The 25,611-nt window shown below is 35.7% G+C and overlaps 1 protein-coding gene across 2 annotated transcripts in view; it reads left to right on the top strand.

Moving 5' to 3' along the window:
- The window catches only part of ANO3 (anoctamin 3), a 200,765-nt gene that overhangs the window by 127,225 nt on the left and 47,929 nt on the right, over window positions 1–25,611 (top strand). The window contains exons 4-8 of one of the 2 annotated variants that reach the window (XM_065683384.1): window positions 3,457–3,593; window positions 3,635–3,637; window positions 14,346–14,498; window positions 16,225–16,325; window positions 20,814–20,858. In XM_065683384.1, coding sequence (XP_065539456.1) covers window positions 3,457–3,593; window positions 3,635–3,637; window positions 14,346–14,498; window positions 16,225–16,325; window positions 20,814–20,858 — 439 coding nt within the window. The remainder of the gene's footprint in view (window positions 1–3,456; window positions 3,594–3,634; window positions 3,638–14,345; window positions 14,499–16,224; window positions 16,326–20,813; window positions 20,859–25,611) is intronic. The other variant, XM_065683383.1, reaches the window with a different exon arrangement.

The raw sequence follows: 25,611 nt of genomic DNA, 5'->3' as shown, positions 1-25,611 counted from the left end.
AGACATCTGTTATCTGCTTGATTAATTCTTGAATCTTTTTAAAATTACTTTATACTTGAGTGTGGATCCAAGGTTGAAGGTACGCATTACTTAGTTACATGTTCAGCTGTGCTCACAATATAGATATGGGAGAATCTGCTTTAAGTACGTACCTAGTTAAAGAGAAGTCCTTGACTTACTGAATAGTGGAGTTCACATTGTCTTCGTTGAAATATGATTCAGTCTCTGCCTCTGGAATTAGAAGCTGTAGTCCTTTTCTCTGATTTAATATCCTCATCTTTATTTAAAATTCAGCCTTTAATGATTATTTTAAATAAAAGTTTTTATGTGACAACACTTCAAAAAGCTCTCTACCACAAGTTATATTAATTAAAACTTAATAACTCAAATACATCAGCAAAATGGCAGTTAAAATGCAAAGCCAAATAATGGAGATTATGGAGGAAATGATGGCAGAAAATAGTGTTACTTTATAGACAAATATATAAAAATGTTACACAAGTTTAGAAACTGCAGTTACTGAAGAAAGACTTAAGGAGTTAAATTACTGTCTTGTGATAAGCTTTGGTGATACTAGGAACAATCAGCTCAAGTTAATTCAGGTTCTGTAAGTTTAACAGTATGTAATTTTGGCTTGATGGGTGGGAAAATTAAGGAAGAGAGACTTTCTTTTTTAATAAAAGTGGTGTATACATTTTTACAGGAAAAGCACCCCATTGTAGAAAAATACAAATCCATAGTCAATGCTGTTGGTGGCAAAGCTTCATTTCTGCTCTTTCCTAAACCCAGCTTGTTTCATTCTCTGTTCTTTAAAAATTTTAAAACTAATCAAAAGGAATTTCAAGAAAGTTCAGTTTAAGAAACAAAATGAGCCATCTAAAACACACACACTTTGCAATTGTTCTTTCTAACCTCTTTTGGTATAGAGATATGTTGTAATCCATTGAATTTTTACCTTGAGCATAATTATTTATATTACGGATTTTTCTAAAATACATGCTGCAGAAGAGGTAAATGGCACTAGTCTATTCAAAGTATCTACAAAGAACACTTTAGGTGTCTTGTTAACGTTAATGTCTCAAACTACATGAACGTTAAGAAAAATGCACTTTTTGAAGATAGTTCTAAAATATGAATTAGGTGCTATGTCTCTCATACAGTTATAACAAATGTTTATTCAAGTACTGTGTTTAAATGCTGTGTTTTAATTTTCATTCCTTCTTTCCTCCCTTTTTTACTTTGTGGGACATTGCTTTAGGTGCATAGAATAAGTCATCAGCTGCTCAGAGATATAGTAAGAAGTATTGTTCAATTTTATGTAAGAAATGCACCTCTTTAATTCTTAATGTATTTTTACGGTGTTCTTTGTTGCTAAAACCCTTTTGTGCTACATTTCAGACAGAGATATCAGGTATCTCTAGGTGGAAGGTGGTAATTTATATTTTTTTAATGGAAAATATATGCTATACTTCAAAGCTGTGTCCTTGAAAACATAAAAAAAGCTTAGCAGGTAAAAATATGTTGACTGCTAAGGGAAAGCTTGTTTCGTGGCTTTAAAAAGTTGAAAAAAGATTAGGTATTTTTGCAAAGCTTTTTTTTTTTTTTTTTTTTTAGTATTAAGTATGCTTATAATGTCTAATCTGCTAAAACTTCCCTCATAAAAATAGACTTTTTAATACAAGTAGAGTCTTTTTGCTTAAATGTCCTATTTCAGTTCAGGTTTTGTAGTCCTGTCTCTTCATTTTACTGGCTTCTGTTACAAGCTCTTGATCTTTACTAAAGCTGAGAGCTCATCACATCTGGCCATGAATAAAATCTTGCTTAAGTATCCTGTTTTCTACTTTGTATATCTCCACTTGAAACCTACTTCACAGTCTTTTTGCTGCATTCATTTTTGTGGACCAGAGAGTAGCCTGTATACTAAGATTAAAACATTGCTTAAAATAAAATCCCTGAGGTTGGTGCTCTGATGATTAAAACAGGCTATTTCATACGTTAAGAAATCCCTCCACAGATGTACTGAGGTTAATATCAAAATCACAAATTACCAAGGCCTCATTTTGTGTAATCATTATGCAGGTAGCTCAATTTCAGAAAGAACAGCCCTTGGTAAATGTTCCAGTGTAATGTTCCATCTCAGAAATATTTAGGCTATGTGAGATAATTGTTGTTTGGGGTTTCTCTTCTGTAGTACTTATTGTGGAGAATTTAACTGAACAGCTTATTAAAGATACTTTGTTATTGCAGATGAGCTGTTATGAATATAAAATTTGGGAAGCTCAAGACTGTGGTTCCCACAGCAACCACGACTTGTTTCTTGGCATCTATGTAGTATTTAGAATAATTGGACTAAATGCTGTTCCCAGTCCCCCTGACTTTTCCCAGGTTGATGTGAAAGCTGAGATGAGAACTTAACTCAGTATTTGTGGATAACTTTTTTGTCTGAGTATCTATTTTCAACTTGTCCAAGATATAATTGTATGGTAATAAATATTCCATACTTTTCATCTTTAAAATATTTTTTCAAGACTAACCATTTTCCAGCATTCATTATAACTTACACGGTCCAATGTTGCACAGACATTACCCCTCATTTTACCCCTGATGGGTATGTATGGTAAGTATTGTCATGATTTTTTGATGGAGAATGTGCAAGGAAATTATATGGCTGGAAAATGTCTCCCTTCTGAAAGAGGCTGTAGGATGACTCAGAGACTTGAGTCCTTCTAACTTGCCTGCAGTGGTGATTCAGCTGGAAATTTAGTCTGTGAGAGTGGATCTTTGTAAGCTTTGAGGACGGTCCTCAGCCATCTGCAGCTCTCTTTGGATACTCAAGTTTTAATAGAAACTTCTGTTGAGCAATTAAAAATCCAATGTAAACACTTTCTTCATGGTGTTAATTGTCTTCTACCACTGATAGTGACGCCTCTTAAAATGTGTTCTCGAGTGGTCACCTTAATATGCAAATTTTTAAATACTGTATCCACATATGAGCATCATGAGTGTAGGCCCATCAGGCATTTTGATTGCTTGCTTAAATTTAAAGCATGAGAGGTTACTCAGGTCTGCAAGATGCACCTTCCTATTTGACAACATGTTCTGAGTCTGGACGAGTGTAAGTCAAGCACAAAAACATTTGAATATTTGCTTTATATTGCGTCGGGGTTGGGTTGTTTGGGGTTTTTTTTAGGTAATGTAAAGAATGTTGTGGGCTTTTTCTATTTGAATGGTAAAAGAAATGTTTATATAGGCCTTCTACTAAAAAGAGAAGTCACTTCTAGCTTAAGACAGAGATGATGACATTTCAAGTAAAAAACTTGCAAGAAGAGATAGACTAAAAGTTATTAAAAATTGGATAACTAAAATGAATATTCAACTCTGGCTCTAACAATACTGTTAGTTTCTTTCTTCTGTAACCTAAAATGAGTCCACTGTTTTCTTCTGTTTTTCCTTCAGGCACAGGAAAGGAAAAAGACACATACACAGATGATTCAGAACATGGAAATTATGATGCTCGTACAGATCAGTCATTGCTTCTTCAAAACAAGCTTACCAGGCAGAAAACAGAACCTCGGACCAAATCGTCTTTAAAGGTAACAGACACAAACCTTTATTAAATTGTATCAATTATCAGGATGTGCTTAAATATTTTTAAGATATAATTTTCAAGGGATTAGGTAAATTGCATCTTAAATAAATGGGCATCTCATGTAAAAGAAATAACATAGGAATATTATAGTTTGACCTGCAGAATCAGTGAATGGAATTCTCCATACCAAAAGTGACCAAAATTATACAGAATCTGGGGTTCTAGTGATTTCTATCAACTAAACTAAAGCTAAAAGGCAGTGGACTTTTTTCAAAAAATTTGTAATGCACAGAATTTAAGACCTAGGTTTCCCAACATGGTGTGAAATTCATGTCAGCTGGGAGGCCTCAAGAAATCAAGGGAGTTTAGAAGGGTAGGATTCTCCATGGAACCAAAATCCAAATGATATCTTTCATAGTGAGTGAAAGATAAAATTCACTTGTGTACAGGAGAATGTAAAAGTATTTTCAGGAACTTCAACTAAAGCACTGTAAAAGCCATCTTCCCTGGTAAAATTGACATGTGATCTTGCTTAGTAGCTACCTAATCACAGTATTCATCAACAGCGCATTTCCTACAGCAGTTTGTCCACTATAATGCCAAAGAATTAGGATGGATTTTCATTTCAAAATGTGTATTTTTTGTTATTGCTCTGCTCTGGGAGACCCTTAATTGTCCTTTCCATTAAGCATAATTGCTTGTAAATGTATGGTGAATGGCCTAACCTCAGGAAATCCTGAATATTTTAATTCTTCACGCACTGGAAGTAGTGTTATTCAGTAGCCCAATTTTTACCAGTGATTCTCTGATGTTTGTTATATAAAGACATGAATAATTGCACACTACAAATCCAGAAATTCTTAAATTGCTTTAAGATTCTGTGCTTTACATGCAATATATTCTTCAGTGGGCCATTATGCAGCTCTGTCATCTGTTATGCTTCTTGCAGTTTGTGACTTAAGCATTGATTGCACTTTTCACAAGAGTCTTGTTAACTGTTGTAAAGCTTGTTCTTGTCATACGGATCACCATTCCCACAGGAATTCCTGTATACAGATGCACTGATGTGATCTCCCAGACTCCATTTCATGGGGTGGTTTTAGAAAAACTTTTTTATAATATCTATCTAATAACTTTGAGATAGGTTTATAGGTAATTGTTTTTACAGATCGGAAATCTGGGACATGAAATATAACTTCAGCAGTGACAGAAAAGGGTTATCATAGTATCATAGAACAGTTTTGTTTGGAAGAGACCTTAAAAGATCACCTAGTTCCAACTGCCTGCCATGGGCAGGGATACTTAACCTAAACCACTGCAATAAGAGTTTTTGTGGTCACAGATCTATCTTTTTTTTTTTTTGTTTGTTTGTTTGTCTTTTTCTGCAGGGTTAGCTGAATAAAGACAGAAATAAGAATGGATGTTCTTGTTTAATTTTGTTGATTAATTCGACAAAGCCTTGTATGTTATATGTGGCCTAAATGACAGGAAAAACAGTGCAGCATCTGCAGTGTTTTGCCTGTTGCAGAGCATTAAATATTTTTAATAGCAGGGAAGGCCGCTACAGAGAAAATCTAGTAACAGGTAACTTCTGTATAGTGACAGGCATTTCCTTGTGCTAAAGCAAAGTATTTTTTATAGTTTTGTATAAAATACAAAATGACCACTGGGTTTTTCTCTAAGCCTTGCATTCAGGAGTGATACAAAGTTTCTAGGCAGCAACTAAGTTAACTTTCTGTCAGAGTTTAAAGAGGAGTCTTGTATTAAGTTTAAACAAAAATGTGCTTTTTATGGTTCAATCTCCTGCCCTGACATACTGAACGAAGTACTTAAGAGTTTAAAACCAGTCTCCTGAAGCCATGTCTAGCTTTTAGCATTGACAACTCCTTATGCAACCCCAGCCTCTTCACTGGTGTGATAGTGTGAGAGGTAGAGAAGGCCTTGGCTCCGTGTAAGCGCTGCTCAGCAGGAATGAAAACATCCCTGAATTATTAACACTGTTTTCAGCAGAAATCCAAACCATAGCCCCATACCAGTTGCTATGAAGAAAATTAACTCTACCCGAGCCAACACCGGCACTTAAGGCAACAAAGGAGATTTCTCCTCCTATTTACTGTTTTTCTGTCTCCACTGGGAGAAGGCAGAGGGGATTCAGATAAGTTTTGTGTTAGAAAAGAAGGTTACTATTTTGCCTTTGGATTATTGTACAAGTCTTTGTGGCAGTTAGTGGAAGATGTCTAAGGGAAACATCTTCCCAAAACAGATATAAAACTAGCAGAAGCAGGCATCAAATTCTTTTTGAGACTGTTGAAATCACAGAAGACTGCTCTACAGCTTTACAGCTGGTAAGTACTCTAATATATTTGGAAAAGAAACTGATCTATTGCAATAAAAAAGTCTTCTCAGTCTGACCAAGAATTATTTAGTGTTTCAGATGGCACACATAAAGTGTTTCTTTCCATAAATCTGGTTTGTATTGCTGTAGTTTTAAAGCTTTAGAAATATCAGATAATTTTGAAATAGCATCTGGAGGCCAACATTCATCTTGACAGTTACCTGCTTTTCTCGTTTCCTTAATGGTTAGTGTAAGCTAGTATCATTTAAGAATCAACAGATCTCATAATGAAAAATTGTGAGTTCAGACCCATGAAAAAACTATCTTCCTTATCCGTCTCAGACATCTTTTCGTTACCAACTGCTGTTGAGATTGTGTAGAAAGTATAATTTCATGTATGTGATTGTGCCAAGGGGATCTCACACAGAGGAATGATGCCAACAAGAGGCTACTCAGCAAAGTATCAGATTAGTAGTATCTGCTATTGCAAGGGATATGTAGGAATGAGAAGGTTCCTGACTGGAAAGTTGAAGTTTCACTAAGAAAAGAAAGCAGGCTTAAATAGACTCTGTCACTTGAATGGAAGGCAACATTTGTACAGAGAAGCTGTGAAGTCAGGAGCAATGAATTCTTTTCTGTACCAGTTACTGTCACATGTATAGCAGCAAGATATGAATATTTGAGAAATTACATTTCCTTTCATCAACTTCATTATTGTTACTCTCACTGATGATTTTATCAGTTTAATTTTTTATCTTGGTAGTGTGTTTTGCTGTCTGGTGAGGTAAAGAAAATATTGGAACAAAGTTCACATGTTACCACTAGGGGTTCAGGAACTATAAAGAAACTGACTAAATAGCCGCCTAGTATACTGCCTTTTGTGTCTGGACTAGCTCAGTGTTGGATAGGGTCTGAAATGATTTCTTTTCTCTTTCAGTCTCTGGAAATGTTCTTTAACTCCTAAGGAATTTTAAATCTTATAAAAACAATTGGACAGAGCATGTGGAGAATTGTATCTAATGAGCTGGACATGGTGCTAAAAATTAATTATATTTTAAGCAAAACTCAGAATGTTTGAAGTAGATTATTACAGTGATTATTAAAGAATAAGTCTGCCTGTGGAAACATGACATACATTGTTTAGGCATTTTATTTGATTCTTTGTGATTTTGGACATATCCCTCTCTTTCCTGCAAAACAAATATTTTGCTTACAGAATGTTATGGTAGTTTTAAAAAATAGAATAAATTAAATGTAATATCTGTCGAATAAAACCATTCTTCAGTCTTAATATTTTATCTTCCACACATTTACAGGAATTATTTTCTGGTTTCATTTTTTCCTCTTTAAGCCCATAACTTCCAGAGTTGCACAGATTTGTGCTGTATATTCTAATCCTGTTGATTTATCAATAGTTTCACATATATTATTTCACTCACCATCCTGCTCCTGCTTTCAGTGGAAGTCAGGCATGCATGCTGAAAGAGAGGATTGGCAAAAAAAATGTTTTAGTGTATATATAAGAACAAGATGTTGTGAGCTGACAGCAGTGTACTGGAAAGGAGAATGGCAAAGAGAGCCTGATAGATAACGAGTAGTCCACAAACGCAGTCTAATATCACAGAAGTAAATAAAATTTAAAAGGAATGATAACAGATGAAGTCATTGTACCAGAATAGAATGACATGGTACAGTGCAAAAAAAGTTAACTTCATGTTTATGCTTTTAGTGCATGGCTTTCATCAGCTGTGAGATTTTGTTAAAAACAAACAAAAAAACACCCCCTGACATTAAAACCTCAGGAGATGCAGGGAAAGTAGTGAGTAATTTTACCATAATGATGAAAGTTTTTAAAAATTAAGATGCAAAGAAAAATGTTCAGTGGCCATGTCAGTATGCTTCTTATTAAGTCCTCCCTACTGGATTTACAGAGCAAACAGAAGTTGTTAAGTATTAGAAATGAGAAGCCTTCTCTTGTCTCCAAACATCCTCCATTGCTGCTTCCTCATACAGTAACACAAAACAGATTTATGCTCAAAATTTTGCATAAGATCACCTAAAACTATTACTTTCCTGAAGCAAAATATACTTTTTGTATTATATAGAAATGGATTTTTCATGCTTGCTCTGTAGGGCTGAAGAGAACAAAAATGAACAAGATGCCGTCTGTGAAAAAGCTGAAATAAATGCTAATTATTTTTTTTAGTACTGTCAGATATTTCTGGAAGTCTTCCTCTGTGCTCTGAAAACAGCTAGGTTCTGCACAGTACAGTGTAGTATACACTGAAATACATTAGCGTGGGTAACTATAGCAGCCTGTCATATTAACCAGTCTTTGTTGTCTTTGATGCCCCAGTTAGTTCGGATATCTTTGCATATGCAAATATGTCCCCGATTTTCTTTCTGAGGTTGTTATGCTCATGGGCAAAACAAAAAAAAAACCAAACCACAACACAAAATCCAAACAGTGGGAACTTAAAATCAATCGATCTATATTTTTGGAATTAGGAAATTGAAAGGAATAATATAATAAATGCACTTCTGGCTTATCCATTCCAAACCCCTTCAAACACAAGATGATTGCCAACTTAGTTGTGTGTTTAGGAAATTTCTCATCAAGCACATCTTAGGGTAGTCTTAATTATTATTATACATTATTAAAATGTAAAAAATACCTAGTGCTGTTTTAATATCTTTTAAAATATTTTCACAGCTAATTCCGTGTAACTTAAGAAGCCTGTAAACTTTTTAGTGTTGTAGGTTTGAATTTTAAACATTTTGAAACAAAGCAAGCATTAATTAGATATGTTTGTTCATGGAAATAAGCCTGTTACAGTTAGTATTAGAAATGTATTTATTTCCAGAAAATAACTCAAGGGAAGAGTTGAGTCTTAAGCTCTGACTGTAGACCCTAGCCACTGAAATGGGGGCATCCTTCAGTGTGAATATTACTGACGACGTCAGTGTAAAGTTCATGGTAACAGTATTAGGGAGAATTAGTAATGAAAATAAAGGAGGTGGTTTCCACGAATCAGTAGTTCCTCTACTGAATAGCATCTTATGAGCTTCTAAGAACACTAAACTATATTGGAAGACAGTTGGGTTTTTTTGTGAGAAATAACCATTCCACTCAAATCAGGGAAGCTATTCATGTAGATATTGCAGTTTTAGGTAGTTACTACAATAAAGAATTTCACACATCAAACTACCTCTGTCAAAATTCCTGCCCTAGGTCCTCAAATTGTTTCCATGGCTACTTCTGTCTTATACATGATTTAATACCACTAAACCCTTCCATTATTACCTCTTAAAAACCAAGATATGAAGAATTACAGAAAACTGCTTTTCCTTGCCCCATTTCTGATAACCATTGTGTTTTACAGTGAAAGCTTAATTCTTCTCCTCTTACTTCTCCATTCCAAGCTGATTTTCCTTGACCACAACAAACAAACAAACAAAACAAACCAAGACATGTGAGTGAGTCTCTATATAGCATGTTTCTTCATTACTATCAAAATTGTTTTTCTGTAGCCCATTTAGCTGTCAGAAGTTTCAGGCTGTCTTAGGGAGGAAATTAATTTTCTTCTAAGCATCATTGCAATGAAATAAAAAGATGCTAGGGAGAGAAGAATTCCAAGGCCCAGTTGTGCACATCCATGTTTTGGATCTCAGATAGCAGTCTGTTGGTATATTTACTTTCCTTTATGCAATTTTATAATCTAAATCACACCATCACACAGAGGAAAGTTGAACTTCATCCTGTCTAGTGTAGAGGCAAATCAAACATACCATGCTGCGGTGGCTTAATTACTGTGTACTGTATCGGTTGGCACTTACATAAGTGAATACTTCCGTTGTTGATTATGGCTGTGAGTTGATGTTTTCTATATGTTTATGTTAATGTAAAACTTCCTCATATCTTTTTATTAAGTGAACAATAGTCCTTAACTTCAAACTCCTGTCTCTAGCTGCAATAGCTGTCACGCAGCAACTTTTTACCCTTCTTAAATCTGTTATCCCAGAGGTGCTACCATCATCACTGATGGGCTCAGTCTTGCCCAGCTGCAGGTCCATCTTGGAGCCATCTGGCATTGGCTTCACCAAGACAGGGGAAGCTTCTAGCATCTTCTAGTATCAGAAGCCATCCCTGTAGTCCCCGTGCTACCAAAACTTTGCCACTCAAACCCAATAGAAGTATTTATGGAAATGCAGTTGTATATGGCAGATAAAGCTGCAAAACGGAGTAGCTGAGGTTGGGAAAGGTATAGAGAGGAAGAATTTCCCATCCCAACATGAACCAGAGGAGGGAGGAAAGGAGTTCTAGTATATTGTGTTACAGCGCATACTATGTCATTTACTCTTACATGAATCTAAAACTTGCTTATTACTTTCAGAATGGTTCCAACTCACTCTTCTAGAATATTTGTTTCTATGTATGGAGTGAAAAATTGGTAAAAGTTTAATAAGTAGACTGAAGTCAGTAGAGTTTAAATAGTTATAATTTCTGTGAATTGTGCTATTTAAATTAATTGGGGAGAGAAAGAGCCTGTAAAACAGCTGTTCCCACTTTGTAAATAGTGCATTGCTTATTAATTAGAATCTGAAAAATAGTTTCTTGAAAAAAATCCCTTGATGTTGGCTCAATCCAAGGAAAATCTTCTTGTACCACATATGAATAGAAATGTATTCTTTCTTATTTTATAACTTTGCTAAATATTTGCATTATATTTTCACTCTGCTTTTTTGGCTTGAGCAAAACCTTTTTCTGGGTTAAATTGATTAACTTGTTTTGTGTAAACTATTAAACTTCAGTTGAATAATTATGTCAGTATTTTAAATTTTACACCTATCAAGCAGCGTGTCATGTTATAATAATCACAAGCTATGAATCACCCAAAAATGTTGTCAAATAATAAACGAAGGAACTGCAGCAGATCTGTAGTGATGAAGCCTCAAGTTTTCTTCTACTCTGATGCAAACCAGTGTGTTACTGTTCTGCATTATGAATGAAATTACCGTTGAGTGAAGAATAGCTTCACAGCCTCAACACACAATTCAATAATATTTAAAGACTTGGGAAGAACAATGTGAAGTTGAAATGTTGAGTTTGCAAGCTGAATTATACAGCAGTACTCTAAAAGGAATGTTTCAATTTGAGCTTAAGTTCTCATATGTGTGTAAACATAGGTAAGCTGATCAGGTGAATGCTGTTCAGAAAATCTGGAAAACTAAGAAGGTAGAGATGATGAAGAAGATTAGAGAAAAAAAGCAGACATTGATCAGTCCTTGTTTCAGGTGAAACAGGAAATCTTAGAATAGAGGAGAGTAAGGGCTTTGCGCAGAATATTTCTTTGGTGCTTTTCTCGTCCACTGTGTTGAGGAAAAGATGAAAGAATGAATTGGAGATTTATTAGTCCAAAAGAGCACATAAATATTGAATGTGCTTTGTCTGGATGCCCTTTGTACTAAGAGACTGATTCCTTTCGTAGGTGTAGACAATAGCCAATATGCCTTGACTCACGTTTAATTGAAATTCCTGCTCCATGTTCTCTGTACACATTATGGAGCTCCTTCACACCAACTGAAAAAAACCCACCTCAATTACCAGGTAAATTCTTTTCCTGATATTCCTGTTAATATAGGTGGACAGCATTGCTTTAGAATTGCACTAAAGTGAAATTAGTGGTGCCAATAGTGTTGAAGTGAATCAGTCCTGAAATCGATAAAGGTCAGGTTCCCTGCACAGCTGTGGTGAGTGGCTTCACTATTGCACTTCTTAGCTGGTGGCGGTAGTACTCTGAAAGTGCTCTGAGATGAACAGATGAAACTCTTCTCTCTGCCATCAGTGCAGCTCATTATTTATTGAACATTGCTCCCAAAGAATTCTGTTTGGGGCAGATGAATCTGAGGGCGTATTTGCAGACTGTTGTTAATCTGAGAAAGAAAACATGTTTTTCCAAGACTGAAGAAAATCATTTAGAAATGATGAAAGAAAGGCTAGAAGTAATAATCCAAAGAAAGGCAGAAGTTTATTACAGAAAGGTAGATTTAATTTGCACAATGTCTGTACAGAACTTGCATGAGCAGAAATTGTATAACAGAAGTTTCAGATCTCTCCTTTTGGGAGAAATTTGTCCAGTCTTTTCTGTCTCATTTTACCTGGTTCATGGCGCACAAAAGCAGCTCTGGTCTGCTTTTGTGAAGTATTTGAGCAGGAGTTCTCTTTGCAGCTACATAAAAGGAGGTTGTAGTGAGGTGGGTGTTGGTCTTTTCTCCCAAGTAACAAGTGATAGGGCAAGAGGTAATGGCCTAAAATTCAACCAGGAGAGGTTTAGACTGGATACTAGGAAAAAATGTCTTCACTGAAAGGGTTGTCAAGCATTGGGGCAGGCTGCCCAGGGAAGTGGTGAAGTTACCATTGCTGGAGGCTTTTAAGACATGTAGATGTGGCACTTAACGGACGTGGTTTCCTGACGGGCTTGGCTGTGTTAGGTTATTGGTTGGATTTGATGAACCTAAAGGTCTTTTCCAACCTAAACAATGTTAGGATTCTAAATTGAAGCTTAATCTATTTAAATAATGTACCCAGAGTTCTCAGAAGCACTAAATATGTAGAAAGGTGGCAGAGAGGTATGTGGGAGTAAGAAAAACTTTTCACATAGAAGCAAGTGAACTGGTATCCAGTATTTACACTGCGGATAGCATGTGCTAACACTTGGTTCTATTTATCAATAGAGAGTGTCACTATAGGATATAACTCTGGGTATTATAAATTTCTTATGTAATAGAATCATAGAATCCCAGACTGTTTTGGGTTGGAAGGGGCCTTAAAGTTCATTTAGTTCCAACCCCCTGCCACGGGCAGGAACAACTTCCACTAGACCAGGTTGCTCAAAGTCCCATCCAGCCTGGCCTTGAACGCTGCCAGGGACGAGGCAAAAATCCAAATAGGATAAACTTCAAAGGCTAGCATCATATTAGCTAAAAGATGCAGTACTCATGGATTTCTGGTCCCATATATAGAGGTGTAATGTATCTTACTGTCCTGGGTTTAGCAGTAGCAGTCAGTTTTTCTCCTTCTTAGTAACTGGTGCAAGCTCTGTGTTTTGACTTCCAGCCTGGGAACAGAGCTGATAACACCGATTGTTTTTAATTGTTGCTAAGTAATGTTTATTCTGGCTATGGATTTTGTGAGTCTCATGCTCTGACAGGGACGAGGGGAGGCCGGGAGGAAGCAGAGGCAGGACACCTGACCCAAGCTAGCCAAAAAGGTATTCCCTACCACAGTACGTCATGCCCAGGGAGGTAACTGGGAGTTAGCCGGAAGGGCACGGGCTCTCTTTGGGGGGGGTCGAGCTCGTTAGGTGGTGGTATCGTATTCTCTTCCCTTGTTATTTTCTCTTCTCATTATTATTATTGGTGGTAGCAGTAGTGATTTGTGTTATACCTTAGTTACTGGGCTGTTCTTATCTCAACCCGTGGGAGTTACATTCTCTCAATTCTCCTCCCCATCCCTCTGGGAGTGGGGAGGGGGAGGGGGGAGGAAAGAAAAAGGGAGAAGGGGGTCTGTGGGGGGCAGAGTGAGTGAACGAGCTGTGTGGCTCGGTTTAAACCATGACACGTACTTCAAACTAATGTACTTGTTCTGGACAGTTTGTGTTAAAATGAGTGCTGCACTCTCCAGAAGATGACGACAGTTTCTCAGTTTACCTTTTCAGTTTTCAGATCCTCACAGTCTGACACCAGTTTTACAGTCGCTGTCTATTCTGAATCATGCAAAAGACAGAATGCAAAAATAGCTTGCAGCAGCAGCATGTAAAGCAGGGTTTTCCATATCAAGGTCAGAGAATCCCTTTTGTTTGCAAGCATGGTGGGAAGGAATGAGATAAAATCTAAATATTGCTAACATGGCATTGAAAAGTACTTCAGCTAGAATATGCAGGAAACCATTCCAATCAGTAGTATATCTTTTTAAGGTTTTTAGATTTATTCATCTTTTGGAGAAAATACAAGTATGTTTGTTCTGTAAAATTTGGCCAGGTACAAAGCTGGAAATTTGGTTTCATTTCCTTGCCTTTATTTATTTTTTTTCCAGCAATTGCTGCTGCCAAAGTAAGGATTAACAGAAGTTCATATCTGTATATACATAATAATTTTAAGGTTTTTGTTCAGCTAAAAGACATGGGTAGAATATGGGTCCTGTGGAGCTATTGTATTTTATTTCGTTCTAAGTATTTTGAAATCCTGAGCAAAAGATGCATATGGACTGACTGTTCTTGTTACTTCTTTACATATTCATCCTGCAGATACATGGACTTTTCTATGCTTTAGGAAATGCTGTGTTATATGCAGTTCATGATGGGGCTTTTCATTTTCACAGGTGCCATATTCGGTGTTTTTTTTTTGCTCTCTTTTCTCCAGGCTGATGCCATGGCATCATCAGGGCTCTTCTTCAAAGATGGAAAAAAGCGCATTGATTACATCTTGGTGTACAAGAAGTCAAGTCCACAGGTAGAAAAAAGAAGTACATTTGAAAAGAATTTGAGAGCAGAAGGGTTGATGTTAGAACGAGAGGTAAGTCTTGTAGCTTATGTGGCATAAAACCCCTTCTATAGTATTGTCATACTTAACCGAATTTATAAAAGATTGCTGAAAATCTTAAAAGCCTTTCCAGTCAGGCTGTTCCTAGCATTTTTTTGATACTACTAAATTACTACTAACTATTGTTTAACATGTTCTGGGGATGCATGCTTGTACACACACACGTACTCTCCATACAGGTGTAGTGTAGTAGAGTGAAAACTTCCATCTCCTTGTGCTTGCAGAACAGAAAAAGTTTCAGTAATTCATGTTATTGCGTTAATATGTAACCTCTATGTCTTCAAGCAGAATGCACGAAGTCTCTGGTTTTCAAGGGGTTAAGATTGCCAGTGTCAACTTAATCCATCCCTAATAATGACAGTATTAATATAAAAATGAAGGAAAACAAAGCCAGGAAAACAGCCTTGGATTTTTTGTTGTTTCATCAATTACTTACAAAACAGGTACATGTTTAGTCTATCTTGAAGGAGGCTCCTATAGTGCCTGTGTCTTTTATCCCAATTTATACATTGCAACTCAGTGGAATCACCTTGCATGTTCTGTGTTAAAGGTTTTAACAAGTGTGTAGTCCTAGCAAGCTGTAGCTGACAATGCAGCATGTTAAATAGTCGTAGAAAACTAACCTGAGAGTGGATTAAAATTTTGGTTTTGAGGCTTTTAAAGACTGTTACAGTCTAGTTGTAAAAATACCTGGTTTTGTTCAAATTTCAATAAAAATCCCAGTCTCAACTGATGTCAATTGACACTTCAGAAAACAAGAAGTTTAAGATCATAATTCTAGATATCAGGTGGTTTAAATTGTCTTCCAGTAGTATCTATTTATCCACATCATTTAAGAAAAATAAAATCCTAGAAGTAGTATTATTGAACTTTCAAAGTATGACTTTCTGGAACTGTGTAGCTAGAATTATGACCAATAAAGATTTTATTAATCCTTTAACTAAATTCTGCTTTACCTTTACTTACCAACCCTTGCATCCCTTAAGTTTTTGTGAGGATATAATCAGGCTCAGCTGTACAAAGATATTTACTTATAAAAACTCAAGCAAATATGTCTTGGGAGAAGGGTGTGGAACTGAAGTGTTCATAAGGAAAGATAATCTGAAATGTTGAAACTTGTTTTATGTACAAATAAATTAACAATGAAAAACACTTGTGCGGAGTATTCCTCGAGATTTTACCAAAAAATAGTCATTCATGCAGAGATCACATTTATAATTTTATAGCAGATACTGTAATTATTTAACTGTTCCCTGGAGCTGCCATTTGGCAGAGCAGGATCTGCAGTCTTCTCCCAGCTGTGCGTACATCTCCAGCAGCTGAGCACTCTTCTCCTTACATGGGAGACACATAGAATAATCTTCAAGCTGCTCATCTAAGATCGTTTTGAAGGGATTTAAAGTAAATTAATTTATTGCATGTCCAAAAATGCTTCATTCAGCTTTTCTCTACTTCTGCTGTGTTTGGGACCAAAGATATGCCTAGAGAGTTACTAGCTTATTCCTATTACAGGGTTTGGAAAGGAAACAAGTTAATAATTTTCCTTTGTCTAGCTGAGAGCACTTACAGTGTTTTCAGACTTCCATAGTCACTTGAAGGCCTAAATGCAGAATTTGACCCTGAAGAATGCTTTTAGAAAGTTGAGTGCCATAGAGGTTTGAATTGTTAACATGTATTTGTTTGCTACCCCTTTTTACAGCCAGCTGTTACAAACAGTGATATTATGTTTGTTAAAATTCACTGTCCGTGGGAGACATTGTGCAAATATGCGGAAAGAATGAACATCAGGATGCCTTTCAGGTACTGTGGAAACTCTTTTCAGAAACTTGTAATTTAGTGCTTAATACTAAAAGTTCATTACTTACCTTAAGGCTAAAATGCGGTCTTTGTTATGTCGTGGCCAGGCATGCTTATATGTAATTTAGTGTGGTGGTAGGGCAGAGGAGAAACAAATCATAAGCACTGTTCTTTTCACGTTTACCTGTAGTACTTGTTTTCAGATTTACCTGCCAAATCATATTGACCATATGTCTTTAAAAAATACTGTTAGTAGTTCACACATTATTTTAAGGCTTTGGAGAGGTCCAGATATCCTCCATCTGAGCTCAGTTATTCTCAATGATTTTAGGGCATTTCTAAAGTCTTACCTAAAAGCAAGTGAAATGACAGAAATAGCTGATATCTCATGTGTCTTCAATATAACATATATTTGCATACTTTGAATAAAATTAGATATCTTTATTTCTTGGTTCTGTAACTTTCCTATGGCAGAATAATGAAACTAATTGAGTTCCTTGTTTGTGTTCTAAACAAATTCTATTGTATGTTTTTACAATAAATATTTGTTATTGATTTGTAGATGGGCTGAGAGAGCTGTGCTTGTTCAGCCTGGAAAAGAGAAGGCCCTAGAGAGAGCTTATAGCAGCCTTCCAGTACCTAAAGGGGGCCTACAAGAAATCTGGAGAGGGACTTTTTACAAGGACGTGTAGTGGCAGGATAAGGGGTAATGGCTTTAAACTGACAGAGGGGAAATTTATATTTGACATTAGGGAGAAATTCTTCCCTGTGAGGGTGGTGAGGCACTGGCACAGGTTGTCCAGAGAAGCTGTGGCTGCCCCATCCCTGGCAGTGTTCAAGGCCAGGTTAGAAAGGGCTTGGAGTAACCTGGTCTAGTGAAAGGCATCTCTGCTCATAGCAGGAGGTTGGAACTAGCTGGTCTTTAAGGTCCTTTCCAACCTAAACCAGTCAGTGTTTCTATGTAAGACGCAGTTAATACTTTTTGCAACAATACAGAAGTTTTTAAAGGAGAAAATTTATTTACCTTTTTTATTACCTATTAAAGGTATTTTTTTACTTTTTTATTACCGATTTATTACCTTTTCAAATTTATTAGTAATGTTCTTAATGTTTTCTTAAGTCATCTTCCTTGTGCATTTGAGCTTCTCTAGTTTGAATAATACTTGTCAACATTTTAAATATAGAAGTATTTGCCTCCGTGTACACATACATAAACAATCTAAATTCCAGTTAAAAAATAGTTCCTTCATCCTTCTGATACATGAAGTCAGAAAATTAAGTTAGGATTTAGCAATGGTTTGGTTTGAATTCTTCATCTTCCTGGTAACTTCATAGTTCAGTAGTGCTCTTTAGGAAAAGAAGGGCTAAGATTTGAAGTGCTGCTTCATTTGGAAGGCGTTTGAAGTTATGTTTGTTTCTTATTATTAACTGAGATATAAGTACATTCTCTGGGTTTTTTTTCCCCAAGTGTCTGATCCATGTTTCTTTGTTTCTGGGCTCTTGCTTAAGCTTCCTTTTATCCCACTTAGTTCATTACACCAAGAACAGATAAAATGATAAATTCTCCTGTTTCACCTTGTTGGCGGTTTTGCTGTAGAATGAAACACAGTTATTTGGTAAGAAAAAAGCCCACTTTCCACGTCTACCACCATAATAGAGCAGTGAGAAATAATAAACTGATCATCATTTATTTTGTCCTTTCAAAGTTTTTAATAGGAATTTTAATGAAAATGCAATCTAAAACTGGTGTGAATATTTCAAACAGTCTATTTATTTAATTTCCATACTTTTTAAAAAATAAAAGTAAATACATTTTTATTGTGACCACAGAGTAGATGTAGCAGAATAGCTAAGGTCTGTCTTGCTCTGCCAGCAGCCTGTCTGAAGTGTCCAGTACAGAAGCCAAGCAAATGTAGGGCATTATATCGTGGTGCCTTCTCTCTTTCCAGAAGGCTGTGTTTTACAGACTTTCTGAGGCAGAATTAATGTCATCATCTCTGTTATATTAGCCACTGGTGGCTTTTCATGGATGCAGAAATAGTGATTTAAGCTTCTGTAACAACATCCTGTGACTTTGTAATTCAGTGGCATGTTCTGTCAAAGCGCTTAGTTTCAGTCTTGAGCCTGCTTATTTAAATCAAACCTTTCTTAACCGAGTGGCATATCTTGTTTTCCTGAAGTAACTGTTTTTTTCATTCAATGCATAGAGGAAGCTCAAATCATACAGTTCTCCCACAGTTACAATGAACTGGGGTGGTTCCCTCACAAGAAGTTTTAGGTAGCACTGTGAGGAGCAGGGAGTTCGACTCATCCTTATGGGTCCCTTCCAACTGAAAGTATTCTATGATTCTAAGAACAGATTATTTCTCTCAGCCTTCATCTGATTTATCAGTGGTTTCTGACTGTCAAAGAGCAAACCTTCCCTGCATTACTTCAATGCAGTACACTCTTGCAGAGTGTTGCAAAATTTTGGCTTTTGGGTATGGTCACTAAAAGTATAACATATTTTGGTACCATATATGACTAATTCTGTAAGAATTAACCATGTACTTTTTAGGTTCATTTTGCTTAATCCAGGAATCTAAACAAAACTAATACAGTTATTATACAGGCTAAGAAGTATTTCTCTCCCTTGCTGAAAATTAAAAAATGCTTTTTGCTGAGATAAGGTACCACCCAATATCCCAGAACTGGTTTAGTATGTCATCATACCAAAAATGTGTTGGCAGATACATAGTATTGCATCGTGTATATAACACAGATGGAATCTCGGTGTTTCAGTTGCAAAAGGAAATTTTGCTCACATTGTAAAAGACTTGTCTGTGCTAATCACTATTGTGTTGTGTATGGTTTCAGACAGGTCTTATGTTAGCAACAAGGTTAGGTCATAACAGAATTGTACTTTTTTTTAAGCAATTTATAGATATTTTTAAGTAAAGTGTATGGTATGTCAGTAGAAATCAAACATCTGTTTCTGGAGCTCAAGAGCTCAAATCTGTATCTACAAGTATCTTGTGGCATATTATTGTTGTGTGTAATGAATAAATTAGTTGTATCTGTAGCTTAGCTGGATTCCATCTGTGCAAAACAGCTAAGGCCAATTAAAGAGAATGAGGTTTTGTTAAAAAAAAAAAATGTAGTGTCTGACAATCCTGTCATAATTCTTCATTGCTTTGTTTTACTATTCTGTCTAGTAGTACCAAGTGCCAAGCTGCCAGCATCATGCACATTGGTAGATACATAGTTTTCCAATGGCTGCTTATTTTTCAAGCCATATTTCCCTCTCACTCTTTTTAATGTATTCAGTTAATTGTTACTTTATTGTAAGTAATGTGAAATGATTCAAATTGAATGATTCAAATACTGCTCAGATGGGCAGTTGCAGATCTTGTTAACTATGTGTAGTTCTAGGCTAAGAAGTGATGGAGAAGTATACAGAGTGAAACTACCATTTCTATGTCTTAGAATGGAAGGGGGGATAAAATATCAATTGAAATAATGTTAAACTTTTATAATTATGTAGCCAAATAGATTTGTTTTGATTCCTCCTAAAAAACAAACCTTGCAGAAGTAGAAACCATTCAGGCAGATTTTAAGTAGAAGATGAACTGAGCAAGGAGCACAGTCCCTGATGCTGAGCTTCACTGTCCCCAGATGAGAATCATGGGAAATATATGGATAACCCAAGGAATCTGCAAAATCAACACCTTTGTGTGGTTGAAATGTGCCATGAAGTGATAGGTGTAGGCCAAAAAGAAAAGCTGAAAGCCTTAAAATAGATATGCAAAATGTTAACGTTGCAGAAAATACGTCTTTGTATGGTTTCAAAGTAACTGTTCTCATAAGACTTTACAGGGGATTTGTGGTAGTCTTCCTCTAAGTGTCTATGAGAACAGAAGGGTGGAAAGAAAAGAATTGTTAACATGAAAGTTGTTTGTTGCAGTTAGTACTCTTACATTTTTAGGGCTGTGTATTGTTCTTCAGTTGGATGCAAAATGTCAAGGCTATGGTAGAGCACTTCAGAGAATGAAGAGAGCATCTCATGGTGTTAAGTGCTTACAGTATTTAATGCATAAAGTGCATAAAGCATTTAGTAGTATGGGAGCCCTGGTGATTCTCCTAAAATGAGTTTTCTGAAGTAAAGGCTAAGAAAGACCACATGAAATTAATACATATCATGACATCATTGAACCTTGTCTGATGAAGGAATTGTTGATTAGCTATTACTGCTATTAACTGCAAGCTATTATTGTTATTAACTACAAATATAAATTTTTATTTTGACTCAGAAACAAATTTCAAGCTTGAAAATATGTAAAATTACAGCATTTTAATAGCTTTTCTATTCCAGTTGTGTTTTTAAATGTTTTCTATTTTTCTGCCTATGAAAATGCATGTTTTAAAATGTCCAGTGTTTTTTTTATTATATATATGTCCTTTGCAACTGCCTCTTACTTGATTATTCTCAGCTGATTTTTGCTGTTCTTTCAGGAAAAAATGTTATTACACTGACTGGAGGAGCAAAACGATGGGCAGGTTGGTGGGTGATGTGTAGCTTCTAATTTTACCAGATAGTCACCCTGCTAAAGAAAATCCATTCGCAGTTGTAAATTTATCGAGGAAACTTGGAAAATTAGATTATTTTCTTGAAAACTCAAAACATTTTAGCTCATAGTGTTAAAATATTAATGTGTAACAAGATGCAGTACCTCAAAGCTTTGCCAGGTCTCATTTTAGAAATGCAAAAATGGCCTTAACCTGGCAGGATAGATTTAATACTGGAGCTCTCTCTGCAGTTCTGTCTGCTGTACCGAGGCCTGTTTCTTTGTCATGAAAGATCCATTTGAGTGTATGTCTCAGATTCTAGTATTCAGCTATTTCCTTAGACATGCAAACGTAACTTTGCATGTTAACACTTCATGTGCATTCTGGTGATATGGACTAAATCAACACCACACACCAGAGGCTATGTTGAGTTTAGATTTGATAGCTGTCAGAATAACCGCAGGGAAAGCTGTTTAACTAACTCTTGAGACACAGACATGCAGACCTCACCTATGACTACTGCTGTTGCTGCTTTTTTCAGACAGGAATGGCTACAAGGGGCCGCAGCAGCATGTGAAAAAGAGTCTAAGGGAGCTGGGGAGTAAAGACAGGGGGCACTGGGAGCTGTAATCACTCCCTGTTGCTTTAGCCAGACATAATGATGTCTTGTAAATCCTAATTGCCTATGGAAAAGATAGGAAAATTTTTACATGAGGGAAATCAGAAAGTTTTTTGTTATGGGTTTTCTCAAATGGATCTTGAGCTGAGATTACAGTTGATTTTGTTCTCCTGTTGTTACTTTAGATGATGTAGAGCTCGCATTATTTCTTAGGAAAAATTTAAGTAGTCTGATGATACCAGTTTGCAACATGATCAGCAAGGTGATCATGTTTTTTTATAACAAAGCAGGTAAAGCACCATTGAACGGTACAGTGAGAGAACTTTAAATGCATAAGCAGATAAAATATATTGAAATAAAACAATCTATATACTTAAATTTACAACTGCGTTTTTTACTCTTCCCAGTCATTCACATGCTTGCTCCATTTTAGTGTGCATTATAAAAAATCTAAGTGATGTGCTTTGTAATGCAAGGGCAAAATCAACAAGCTTTACTGCAAAATTGTCTGATTTTGTCTGTAATCCATCTGGTGAGTCCTAGATATTAAATAAATTTTCCTTATTATGGAAGGACAGATGCCTGAAGCATGCAACTGAAGTTGCATGGTACCTGTGAGCCAAGTAATAAAGATTTCATGCCAGATTGACTTTTTTCATTTGAGACAAATACTTTTACTTGTGATTTACTTTGTGAAAATTTGAGGATGAATATTTTTCAGAATACTTTTTCTGTCAGTTTCTATAATACAGTGCACAAAGCAATAGTGTGGAAAAAAATGAAGAATCTACTTCTGAAAATGAAAGTTAATGCTAAAGTTGCTGACATATGTATCTTGAACTAGATGACCTTTAAGATCCATTCCATCCCAAACCATTCTACTATACTGTTGTTGTTTCTTTTCATCTTACAACTTTTCCAGCTTAACTCTTCTCTGTAACTCATTAAATCTCTTACTAATATTTCTGTTATTAAGTAGAATTTGCAAGAGCCACAGGGAATAACTGTATTAAAATCTTTGCATATCAAAGGTAAAATTTTAAGGCTATAGATTTTCTATAATTTAATATGAGGTAGCACTAGCAGTCTAATAGGGTCTAATAGACCCTTCTGCAACATGTACACTTCCCTGAATTTATTGATGTGGTTATATGATCTTAAATGTTCTTTAAAACTTCCACAGAAGATTTGGGAGCATGAATTAAAGAAGAGAAGATTAATGGAATGCTTACTGGTATACCGCCTTCCTTATATGTGATATCTATGTGATATCTCTCTATTTCTTCATTTATGTACCTAAAAAAATCCTTAACATTGTACTTTGCCCTGTGAAGCTTGAATTCTATTCAAAGGTCCATGCTATAGAAATAATTTTATCATACTAATTAATGGCAATATTTGGAAAGCCTCCACAAATCTTTTTGAAGGAAAGTGAGTTGCTAGAGGTGGGGTATGCAAGTATCAAAAATTGCCTGAACTCTCAGATTTAAGACTGAATATTCTTAATGAATTGATCTTGTATTCACAATATCAGACACACCAATTTCATGTTGGTAAAGAATGACATTGAGGAAAACAACATGAAAAGATAGTTGCCTTAGTATGCAGCTTCACTCTACCCACTGAAATGTTGAAATAAATTAATACTTCCCAGGTTAGAGAACCAAAACTGATTTTTGTTGAGCAGCTGAGCTGCAATAATTTTGCTTTGCACAAGGACTTTTTAAAACCTTTTGGATTCTAATCTGCACACTGAAGAGAAATTGTTAATCTCATTCCATTGAACAAATACACATTTTTTTTTTCCTTTTTTGGTGGTGATTGTGTCCATATGTTGAATCTGTCAGCTGTAGCTTGTTTCCCGTTACAAAACAAGGAAACATGCCACGGCTGTATAATTTGGTGGCATGTGGTTGACAGGTCTGGAGAGGCACAAACACTGAGCAAACTACTGGGTGGGGATTGCTGTCAAAAATACCTAACATGACCAGTATCTTATTCCATAAGTCTGATCAGATAATTCCAAACTCATCTATACTGTGTTCCTTTGCATTGCAGTCTGCAGAGTAAATGTAGTCTGCAAGGATTTTTGGACTAACTAGTTCTGCAAAAAAGAGAAGCCAATCATACAAAAGAGAACTGTACAGTCGAGGATGGAAATTAAGCAAAGCTGAAATTACAGGCATCTTCATAAAATGTTATATTTCATATCAAAGAATAATATGTATACGTATTTCAGAACAGCATCCCCTAGTCCAAGGTGCATAAAGCTGTAGTAGTGCCTGCTGGAGTGGTTTCAATAAGAGCATACCTGAAGTAGTAGCTCGTATCTTTACAGCACTGTTCCACCCAGGCATTTTTTGATCTCATTGCATGAAGTCCTGACTTCATGAGTGACTTCACCAGACCAGTTCTGTTTTTACTCTTATTAAAAAGACTACATTGAATAATTGAAGTCAATATTCTGTTTAATCTGCTACTTTTGATCTAGAAAGCCACTCTGAGTAAAAATGCTAATACTTAGTCCTATGATTTAGGCAAAAACTTGTCTTAAATTTCTTAAACACTTTGATTGAAAGCTCCATGAAACTTCAACTTTAAAATAATGTAAGCCAAGAAAAGAGGATTATTGTGGTATGTGGGGTGATGAACTTTGAAATATTTTATGCTATCTGAAGGCATGAAGTTTCAGAGTCCTCATCTGTAAGTGATGTAATGAAAAAGCAATCACATCTTAGATAAAAGATCTTTTTCCTTCAGGAGAGAAATTACAAATGCAATGAGGACATAATTTTTAATTTAGTCCAATACTGTTCGTCATTACTTTGCATGTCAAAAGGAGCAGACATGAATGTTAAACAAGAGCTAATTTCTTTAAGATAATAATTACCTAATTTTTTTTAGATCTCTGGAGGGAGGAAAATATCACGACTTTTCACATAACCAATTTTAGAACAATTTTATAATAAAACTTTGAAATCAAATGCATTGTTTTACTGTTCTCCCTAATGCATATGCATATTTTGCTCATTAAAGAAAAACTTGGGGTTTGGTTCTGCAAAATATCAGCATGTGTACAACAGAAAAAAAGAAGAAAAAATGAAATGCAAACTTTACCGATACACACCGTATATAACTTTGTACCGACAGAACTTCCACTGGAACCAGTAATTAACTCACAGTATACCTTACTCAACACTGCAGTATTATTTGAGTAAAGGAGACACTTAAGGGATGCACCGGCCTGTATTCTGTGTTTTGACTTTATGAACATAGTTATGTTCTTTGGCTCATCATGCTTTTTATCAAATAGAGTGGTGTCCCTCAAGTGCAGTATCAGTTACATACAGAGTGTGTGCCAATGCCTTGGCAATGTAGAGCAAGAAGAAAATGTTGAGAATTTAAAATTTAAAATTTGGTTTAGCTTGCTATCTGGCACTCTGTCAAATAGGACTAGAATGTTTTTCTTTTGCTGATGTTGATAAGAAGTATGTTTTCATAGAGGTCACTTTGCTGCCTGAGGGCAACTTACTTTGTCATCACTTACTACTCTTAATTAGGAAATGAGTAGCTGTGCTTACGCTTAGCACAGGCAGTTAAGAATTCACCTCAGATAAATCTGATCCTGAAATTTACAGTTTTTGTGGATAGGAGATAGAAATGCTTTATGTATTGTGCAAACTTATTATTGAGTAAGGCCCAAATCCTGCTAATAAAATATTATTTAGGGTATGCTTTTCTAAATTTTAGACTTTTTCTGGATCTGTAATATGTTTATAGCAGTAATTTAATAGGAGATCTACTCCTTAAATACCCATATTTCATTGCAGATGAATTTGAAAAAAATATAGGTAAGCAAGGAGTGCAAAATCAAAGTGATGAGGAGGTAACTTCTAGCATCTGCTGAAAATTAATTGCACTTCACTAGATTTACCCCTGTATATCCTGAGACACTATTTTTAAAATGTGCCAGTACAAGAAAGCCCTTTATGTCACCAGTATATAATCTAATTGGGGATGCAAGTATTATGTTCTGTTTGTAGTTTATAATGTCATTTTTTCTAGAAAACTGTAGGAAGCTATACCGAGGAGTTTTGTCTTAATACTGTATAGCCATGTCTGTAT

The sequence above is a fragment of the Lathamus discolor genome, chromosome 6 (assembly GCF_037157495.1).
Source record: "Lathamus discolor isolate bLatDis1 chromosome 6, bLatDis1.hap1, whole genome shotgun sequence".
NCBI classification, from domain to species: domain Eukaryota; kingdom Metazoa; phylum Chordata; class Aves; order Psittaciformes; family Psittacidae; genus Lathamus; species Lathamus discolor.
Note: the sequence above shows the minus strand (reverse complement) of the source record. Positions and strands in the feature narration are given on the sequence as shown.